Source organism: Leiobunum rupestre, chromosome 1 (genome assembly GCF_980474605.1).
Source record: "Leiobunum rupestre chromosome 1, qqLeiRupe1.1.hap1, whole genome shotgun sequence".
In the NCBI taxonomy this organism is placed as follows: Eukaryota; Metazoa; Arthropoda; class Arachnida; order Opiliones; family Sclerosomatidae; genus Leiobunum; species Leiobunum rupestre.
The window spans coordinates 57,017,157-57,027,490 of NC_143384.1; the positions used below are offsets into that span (position 1 = coordinate 57,017,157).

General features: G+C 36.8%; 2 protein-coding genes across 2 annotated transcripts; both read left to right on the plus strand.

The window, feature by feature from the left end:
• The first annotated feature begins 1,606 nt into the window (after positions 1-1,606).
• LOC149963344 (uncharacterized) lies at positions 1,607-3,706 on the plus strand. Its single transcript, XM_090166269.1, has 3 exons — positions 1,607-1,641; positions 2,027-2,130; positions 2,898-3,706. The coding sequence occupies exons 1-3, from the start codon at positions 1,607-1,609 to the stop codon at positions 3,704-3,706; spliced, it is 948 nt and encodes a 315-aa protein (XP_090022395.1).
• Positions 3,707-3,943: 237 nt separating this feature from the next.
• On the plus strand, positions 3,944-5,068 carry LOC149963345 (uncharacterized). The gene is made up of 2 exons (XM_090166281.1): positions 3,944-4,019; positions 4,128-5,068. The coding sequence occupies exons 1-2, from the start codon at positions 3,944-3,946 to the stop codon at positions 5,066-5,068; spliced, it is 1,017 nt and encodes a 338-aa protein (XP_090022407.1).
• Positions 5,069-10,334: the final 5,266 nt, after the last annotated feature.

The following is a 10,334-nucleotide window of genomic DNA, read 5'->3' on the forward strand; positions in this document are numbered from 1 at the left end:
GAATGCTCAAACCAAACAACCAAGTCGAAATTAAGACTCTGGGAGTCAGTGTTTTCGTCAGTTCATTTGCTATAAAAACATTTGAAAATAGTTTTAAGTTAGAAAATATTCGTCTTTGATATTGCGATTTTTATTTAAATTGGTTGATTTTTTTATAAATATTTAATAATTTCAATGACATTTTGCAAATTAAAATGGCAATCGCGAATGAAACGCCAGTTTGTGAAGTAAATATTTTATCTGCTTCGAATAAAAAATAGGCAGTTTGTAACCGTATAAGTTAATCAAACATTCGTCTTTGTTACTATATATAAAATAATATGAATTAAATTATACAATTTAAAAGGTAATCAAGACAACAAATTTGATTCATTTGACGAAATTTTTAATGATAAAATTTTCATTTCGTGGAACTTGGGGTTTTGGTCTTGTAAGGTAATCAGCTTTTCTATGTAAAAATGTTAAAAGAAAATCTTTTATAAATAAACCACCTAATTTTTAAATTTGTTTAGTATATTTAATTTTTAAAACGTTCAAGTTTTTCCTCCGTTAAAATTGTAATTGTTATTTGTACCACGGATCCTATTAAGAATTTTAAGATTCGTTTGCTAGGCTTAAAGCTTCTTTTCTCAAACCGGAAGCGGTTAGGGAAAGCCTTGCCACGTGAGAAATGGTGACTCGATGATTGGATCGTTAGAGAGCCTATACGATGCTTGATTTTCTCTGGGTGTATTGCGGGTAAGACGAACGTAAATCAAAGTTTATTTTTACTGTAAACTTTAAAAGAGACCAGATTTAAATAAATTGTTTATGTTTTGTCCTATAACTAGTATAGAAGAGCTTATTTCTAATGAAATATATATATGTTAGAACTTCCCTTTGCGTAAACCTTTTGTAGTTTAAGTCCTCGTTTCGATTTAATGTAAAAATCTTTTGAGCCTGTTAACTTAACCTTCCAAGATATTATTTTGGATGACCTTCAACCACGATTTCTAAGTCATCTAAACCATCTTTGCGTTTTAAAATTTTAAATTCGTCATAAAACCAGTAATGCATATTTTAGCCCTTTACTTGCTGTGGACTCCGAGTAAAACTGGCGAGTTAATGTTATTTAAGGTTTGAAAAAAATTTCTACCCCATTCCCAGACTTTAAATAACTACTTTTCAGTTGTGATCAGAAATATTAGATGTCAATGGCAGTCTTTAAGTTAAGGCTGTTTTTAAGTTCAGTTTGTCTTTAAATTAAGGCTGTCTTTAATTTATGAAGGAAAATGTAGGTCGCCGTGCCGTGGATAATTTAATTTAAACAGATGAATACAACAAAATTTCCAGAAAGAAAATAAAGCAGAGTTTTTTCAGGTCACTTGCAAGTCCTCTTTTAGATAAATAAAATATGAGCTACCGAGAAATACTTATCATTCAATTTTAATTATATAAAACCACAAATAAACAATTGATTCATAGTCTGATTAACTTAGCTTGTGATCTTAAAGTAAAGACCAACAATTGTGTTTATTCTAGCCGAGAAATACGAATAATAAACCAATCTCTGAAAAGTGGGTAAAACAAAAAATAAGCAGGTGACCCACACGCACATCTCTTCACAATGCAGAATAACAAATTACCTTGGAAGAAAAGAATGTAAATTTTGTTAATTATTTCCAAAATCATTTAAGAGATGTCGCGGGAGTGTAATGAAATAAAGACGGTCCGTTTACAGCGAGAATAAACTAAGATATATAAACAAGAAGTGTCAATTACCTGTTTAAAAAATAATGGTTTACAGTTTTTACTCTAAAGGTTTAACGAAAAAATCCCAGTGGGCTACAATTATGAAATATTCCCGTTACGGTTATAGCTCTAAGCATAATTTACTTGAAAAGTCGGTTATCCCTTTGTTTTTATTTTTACCCCTTTTGACAATATAATAATAAAAAATGTACACATTACTTTTAACGCTTAGTACTGTAGTATCTTTAAATTTAGCTTAATTAGTGTTTTCTGAAGTTTGGATTATCCATTACAGAACCGCATCCACAAACCACAGCAACGACGTACATATCGTCATCGAACGAAGGGGTCAGTTAGTTCAACATTTTGGCATCGAGTTTCCCGGCATTCTTACATTTAGTATGTGTTTACCTATCCTTCGGACGCAGTGTTGAGTTAAAGCTCGGTAATCATCGTAGAATGTTGTCTCCCAGCGTTTTTTATCAGCTGTAGCATTTGTCATTTAAGTGTAATTTTTTGTAATTGATGTTACCATCTCTTTCGGTCTTTCCCCTTTCGGTTTGCTTCCCCTATTTCTGTTAAATTCGTCACCTTTTATTTTGAGCATTTTATTTTTGCATCTATTTTATATTTGCCATTCTTAAGGAGGAGTTATTTAGCATGTCTAATAACATTTAGTTTCTTTTAAAAGTTTTAGGTTTATTTTTAGCGAAGTTCAATTTTTTAATAGTTCTGTTTATATATTATAAACGCTTAATAACGTGTTTATATATTATAAACGCTTAATAACGAATGTGAAAGAAAATTAAAAAGTTCGTATTTATGTAACCGTATAGCCCTGTCAAGAATGTTTCTCCAGAAAATCAAAGATATTGCTTAAGTTAAATGTACATACCTTCATTTCTATAGCATTAGGCATGCTGAATTGAATTTTAAGTCTTTTCATTTGACTCTCGACTTTGTAAGAATCGACGAACTTTAACCTAAAACGAATTAATATTTTTATCTTTCAATATTCATATAAAATCAACAGTTGATTTAATATGAATATTGAATTATAAAAATATTTATTCGGTGGAAGATCGAGACGCTACGCATTTTTTTGGATCGAAGGTAGAGATCTAGAACCCAACCGTATGAAAATTTAGTCCCTATATACTTGTTAGGAGCAACGATCCGTCATCACATCGAGAAGTACAAGGACGAATATCCAGAAGCCTATAGATTGTTGAAGGATTTACTTTACGTAGACGACGTCGTTGGTGGAGATAAAGGGGATCACGAAGCTCTGCGATTAGCAACTTATGCAAAAACGATTCTCGCCCACGCCCGAATGAACTTAAGAAAATTTCAGTCAAATTCCGAATGGCTCATTCAGCAATTACAAGACGAATCCGAAAACACACATTCCGAAGATGTATCCTTCAAGGTGTTCGGAATAGGTTGGAAGCCAAAACGCGATGTTTTCTATTTCGAAGTCAACAGTCTTCTAGACTTCCTAAAATACCAGAAAAATATTAAAAGATTTATTTTGCAAGCGTCGTCGAGGATTTTCGATCCGATCGGATTATTATCACCTTTCTTTAAAGAAGTCAAATGCCTGTTTCAAGAACTCTGGGTGAGAGGCACAGCGTGGGATCAACAAATAGACAACGACTTTAGCGAACGTTGGAAGAATTGGTGTATGGAGCTACGAAATCTAATGAGAATAGAGGTACCAAGGTATTATGGTTGTGGACAAGCTTTTCAACTTCACTGCTTTACGGACGCCATCCAAAAAGCTTATGGAACAGCGATGTATCTCAGACTGAAAAATGAAGGACAAGTCAAAGTCATTCTTTTAGCGTCGAAATGTAGGGTCGCGCCACTAAAAGCGCTGACTATACCCAAGTTAGAACTCATGTCAGCAGTAATAGGAGCACGGCTTATGCAAACTATAGAAAATAACTTCGAAAACGAGAAACCACTGAAATAATTTTGGAGGGATTCAACAGTTTCACTTTCATGGATCAAAAGTAATGCTTAAATCTGGAAACCCTTTGTCAACAATCGAGTTAGCGAATTTCACCAACTTACAGACCCAAATGTGGAATCACGTTCCTGGAAAACTAAATCCAGCGGACTTACTAACTCGATTAATGAGCGTGACAAATCTAAAAACAAAAAATACATGGTGGAAGGAACCAGAATTTCTATGGCAACCTGATTCAAAATGGCCAGGGCGAAAAACAAGAGATTTGGTCTAACTCCTGAAGCAGAATCTGATCAAAGAGTGAAATATGAAGATTGTTGAGTATATCATGTGACGAGTGCTCAATCTCAACCCGAGCCTATTATCGACGTACAGAGATATTATAATTATTCAAGAATAATCAGAGTTGTCGCCTGGATATTAGCGTACAACATTAAAAAGCGGAACCAGAAGAAGTCGGGGGAGCTAGACACCAAAGAAATTCATGAATCAGATAATTATTGGATTAAAACGGTTCAAACAGAAGCTTTCCCACAAGAAATCGACGCGATCATTGGTAGAAAGACATTCAGAAAGGATTCAAAGATCGCGGACTTAAAACCGTTTCTTGACCAGGAAGGTGTCTGTCGAATGGGAGGAAGACTTGGATTGTCAGACCTAAGTTTCGATGAGCAACATCCGATCATACTTCCGAGCGATCATCACTTTACGCGACTTCTGATAACGGAACATCACAGGGACGTTCTGCATATGGGAGTAAACGCTACGCTCTCGAACTTGCGCACGCGTTTTTGGATCCCGAGAGGTAGACAAGTAGTGAAAAATACTCTTTTCAGGTGTTTAAAGGGTAACAGATTGAAAACGAAACCGTTGGAACGAGAAACAGCCCCCCTACCGCCGATACGAGTTAACGAAAGCGCGCCGTTCGAAAATACGGGAGTTGATTTTTGCGGTCCCTTCATAGTTAAAACCTACGTCGTGGAAAAGAAAGCGTTCGTCGAATCCAAAAGTTACGTCACGTTGTTCACCTGCGCGGCTTCACGGGCGGTTCATTTGGAAGTGGTGACTAGTTTAAGCGCCGAAAAATTCATTTTGGCATTCAAGCGATTTATTGCACGACGCGGAGTTTGCCGAATTATGATCTCAGATAATGCGAAAACTTTCAAACGGACTGAAAAGGAACTTAACAGACTGTGGAAATCCGTTGTAACGAAAGAAGTGATTCAATACTTCGGAGAAAAGAAAATTATTTGGAATTACATTGTTGACCGCACTCCCTGGTGGGGCGGGATGTGGGAGAGAATTGTGGCCATTTTCAAGACATATTTTGCGGCAAGAATATTTTGCATACTTTTGCAAAACTAGTTCGAACTGGAATTTTTCAAGAAAAGCGCCCCGTCCTATGTATTTGTTTTGATTGTGCTATAATATATTACTTTTCGCAAGAAATCTATTGCCGTTAAAATTATTTTTTCGGAAATGAATACTTAAGCAAATAAAGTTAATTTAAAATTATATACTTGATGCGTAAGGCTTGGTACTGTCCTCTAGGTCGCGTTATAGATGGCCCATGACTTTTTTAGTATGGGGTTGCGGAGGCGCTGCGCGCCCCCAGCGCTCGAGCGAAGTGAGTGCGTGGCGCCAATAGTCTTTGGGCAATTTTTAATTAACTTTATAAATAAAGCTTTGCGGGAAATTATTTTTGCACCATTGGAATCTCCTTAAAAGGTACTTTAAGGGGGGTCGAGAAATGGGAGCAAAGGGAGTGGCGGGGCTATTGTTCCAATTTACCAAGCGATTAGACACCCTACCACACAGAAAATTCAAAATTGGTTAATTAAAAGTTAGTTACGGAGATCTTGAAAAAAGGTGGAAGTACCGTCAGGAACTCTTAAGCAGATTTTGGGTCACATTGAGAAACGAATATCTCCTTGAATTGAGATCTACTCAAAGATCAGGAAAACCGATAGGGAATTCCCCCGAAATTCAAATTGGAGATGTTGTTAATTTAAATAATGAACGCCTACCGAGGCACTTGTGGAAATTGTGTAGAGTCTTAGAATTACATACAGGCCAAGACGGCATTATTAGATCTGCCACATTAAAGACAGATTCGCGATCAGAAATAAAGCGACCTCTCAAGCTTTTATTCCCCATAGAAATTAACTAAGAAATCAAAAATAAGTAACTGATTATTCCTCATTTTGGGGGGAGGATATCGCAGATTGGATTTGAAATGTAGATATTTTGTAACTTCTGGTGTTTTGTTTACTTTTAAAGTTATGTTTTTTTTTAAGCGAAAGTTTTTTTTTAATAGAGCTAATACCCAAGGCACCACCTTCGACCACATGAGCAATGTTGCTTGTGCGTGATCAAGTAACAGGTGGCCGGGTTACAATGCGTAGGAGGGTGGTGGCAAGCCCTTCATGCCACGCGAGCCAACAGCTCCCTACATTAACTATTACCGTTAACCTCAGCAGGTTTTTATGGAAAGGGGAAACCGAAGATCTCGGTGGAAAACCCCTTTAACCCGTGGGGAGAGAACTTACAAACTCTACGCAGAAGGAGTGGTTCCGGGTTTTCACCCAGTGCCACTAGCTGGGATCGAACCCGGCTCCTCTTGCTGCGAGGCTAAAGTGCTAACCACTTAGCCACCCCACTTCGTCTCTCTCTCTGAGTTAGACCTCTACCGTTGTAGAAGCCTAGGCTTGCCAAGCCTAGGCCGTGTTGGCATTGTTTGGGACCCCACGAGTGGCCCAACTCATTCGAAGAATGGAGAGGAATGAAACAACGGGGGAAAGGCGGAGGAATCTTACGCGAAGGATTTTTGGCGCTATAAGCGTCAGTTTTTGGTTCGAAACGTTGAAGCGAAGAGTAACACTTTCTTTCTATCAATAAATATTTAGTCTATTTGTTAAACTGACTAATTACTTAACCTCAACTCGTTTATCTAGATATCTTTAGATATTTCAGTGTAAGTACCATAAAATCAGCCTTACGACACCCAGCATACATTCAGAAATAATTCAGCAATATGGCTGGCTTTAAAAGCTAAAATAAATTCGGGACCTTAGGAGGAAAATAATTAAAATGTTTTATTTCAAAAAAGTTATCTAGCCTCTCTACATAAGAATTAAAAGGTACAAAAATCTTCCAAAGAAACTTTACTTAATCGTTTAGAGTTCATTGGTATGAAAAGTCAATGTTTATTAGAAACATCGTGATATTATTTTAAAAAACTTTACAAGCAAAATTTACAGTGTTGATTACAGAAATGGGAATTTTTTAAGGTGAAATTTTAAATATTATTTTTTGAATGAATTGCATTGTCTTTCTGTTATTCCAATTAGCGGATATTGTCATGACTGCTGATTCTATAGAGGTGACGTCCAAAGTGATCCTTTCAATGAGGATCTCCATCACTGATGAAAAAGGTTCTTCGGTAAAAAAGTGAATATTTCGAGTAAGATCATTTGGGCTCTATAAATACAAGAAAAAAATAGTTTTGTGCGTTATCACTGTGTTTTAAAATGCAACTTGAGATTTGAATTTTTTCTTAGTATTTTAACATAAGTCTATTTTAACCGAACCTTTTACTCAAACCTATGCCTTTTAATTTGAAACCAAAATTAATTTCTTAAATATAACACAAAATAAGGAAATAATTTAGTAAAAGGAATATTTATCTTCTATTTATAAATTACAGGGTTGCCCCAATGTTCTCGGATTCAAATTTCCTGACTATTCCCTGTTTTCCCTGATCATTTTAAGTTATTTTGCCAGACTTTAAGGGCCAAAATTACAGTTTTTAACGTAAAAAACCTTTTAAGGATCTAAATAATAATAATAGATCTAGACTAAAATTACCTTAAACAATGTCAAGATTAAATTGAATTGCCTGACCTTTCTCTGACTTTTTACAAAGTCTTAAAATTCCCCGACATTTGCCTGACATTTAAGGCCCATTTTTTAAATTCCCTGACGTGTGGCAACCCTGTATTAAAGAAATATGTACGCCAAGTTTTTTTTTTTGGCTCCATAGTAATTGACGCGTGGCCAAAATTTTAGTAACTCCAGTAAGGGTTCAGAATTCTTTGATTAAAATTTAAAGTAATAAATATTCCTCTGGGTTTGTTCACGGCTATCTACTCTTTTATGTCATAAAAATTAGCCATCTCTGAAGGACCGAGATAAGTGGTCACGTGGTCGCGTGAAAACTCTGCCTCCATGTCTGACGAGTGACGGAAGATATTCTAGGCTACATTATTAAATATTTAGTGAAAACTATAATTTTGAAAGGATGTACACAGTTTTAATTTAAAAAATCTGATTTAAAAGTTGATTTAAGCTATTCTTGAAATAATTAAAAGGTTATTTTTAATAAGGATAAGTGGTTTAACTATTTAGCCTTGTAATCGATAAAACAGATGTTGGCGTTCATACTATAGGCATTGACGTTTTTAAAGGAAACATTTCAAATGGGGCAAATTATGTGAAATTAACAATCCTCATTGAAAGACAGGATAGATTTCTTAAAAATTCACTTAAGCACAGGCCTACTAAAACGAAATCATATCAAGTAAAATACACCAACAAATAATAAAAAAATTAAAAATACATAGTTTTCAATTTATCTCATTAATGAATTATTAAAGTTTAAAGTACTTTCTTACCTTTTAAATTATTATCGAATGTCCACCGTTGATCCTATAAAGGCTTAATTTCGACGTGAAATGATGAACAATCAGAGCGACCGTTGTTGGAGACTTCCAATCGATAATGGCGAAAGTGGAATGTTTTCGGTTTTAGAAATAGAGACACATGAGACCCCCGGCATGGTTATACTGTTGTCCAATTAAAAATTCCGAGTATGAGGTGAAAGATCACGTGACCTTGTCTTGCCGTAATTTACCTTCGGTATCAGAGAGTAGATGGAGAAATTCAATGAACGTTGATCACGTCGAAATCGAAAGTAGCCCCGCTGAAGAAACTATCTCTACCACGGCTCGACTCACCGACCACCTCATGAAGAAACTAGAAAGGAAGCCAACTAAAATATTTATGTGGACAGACTCACAAATAGTTCTTGGGTGGATAAAAGGAACAGCGTCGAGAGGGAAACCTTTTGTTGAGAACAGAGTTCGCACTATCCAAACGCTTTCAGACCCAATGAATTGGCGTTATTGTAGAAGTGTTGAAAATCCCGATGATCTCCCAACAAGAGGTCGCAAGTTACAAGATATAGCGGAAGACAAATTTTGGTGAGATGGCCCCAGATTTATTCGCGAAGAACCTATACTGCGAGAAGTTATCGCTACCAATGATGGAGTAACCGAAGAAACCCGAGAAGAGTTACTTGGCGCTTTTCAAGTTCTGGCAGTTGCACATCAACCGGCACGCAATCCTCCTATCGATATTAGAATGTATCGCACGTTGAAAACCCTCCATCGAGTAACCGCCTGGATATTTCGTTTTATTAACAACTGCCGTGAAAAAATCTGTTCTCAACGGTCTGGACAATTAACAGCTGAAGAAATTCAGCAAGTGGAAAAATACACAAAAAGAACAATTTTCCGAGGAAGTTGAATGCCTTACGAAACACTTGCCAGTCAACAAAGATTCCAAAATTAAGACGCTAATTCCTAAACTGGACGGAAATGGACTACTCTGCGTAGATAGCAGAATTCGTGGGAGTGGTCTATCCTACGAAGTAACAAATCCGTGGATTTTTGCACCGAATCACGCTTTTAGTTAAACATTCGCATGAACAAGTAATGCACGCTGGAATGACAAGTACAACAGTCGCCCTAAGAGAAAGATTTTTGATTATGCCGAAGATTTGTGCAGTATGTCTTAAAATCGTGTACCATCTGCCAATTCTTTCGCGCAACGCCGTCACAAGCTATCATGGAACCGATACCCGAACTACGCACTACACCAGCTCCGCCATTTCAAGTTAGCGGGATGGATTTTGCTGGACCGTTATACTGCCACGACGGCAAGAAAGATTACATCGCTAAATTTACATGTGCCGTGACTCGCGCAGTACATTTAGAACTTGTTTCAAACCTTACTACCGATAATTTTCTACTTCCCTTCAGACGTTTTGTAGCGCGAAAAGTAGTACCGAAATGCATTATGTCGGATAACGCGAAAACATTCAAGTGCGCAAAAAACGATCTGAGCGAGTTATTTGAAAACATCTCTAGTCCTGAAGTAAACCAATTTTTCGCAAACCGCCAAAATAAAATGGACTTTCATCGCAGACAGAGCTGCCTGGTGGGGTGGTTTTTGGAAACGACTAGTGTCATCAGTAAAGAAAGCTTTTCGGAAAGACTTGGAATTAAGGAAAGAATTAGAAACCGTGCTAACGGAAGCCGAAGCAGCTATCAACAGTAGGCCGATCACAACTCTATCAGAGGGCCCCAGTGAGCCACGACCACTCACATCCGCACATTTTCTATTGTTGGGAGATCGGATAGCAAGTCTACCATCGAGACGCTTCTCTGGAGACAATGCAGCGTCAGTTACCAGAACTAATTTAACTCGCCGATTGAAGTACCGCCAGACAATAATTGACGGATTCTGGCGCAGATGGAGCAAGGAGTATCTACTTCAGCTGAGATCAGCT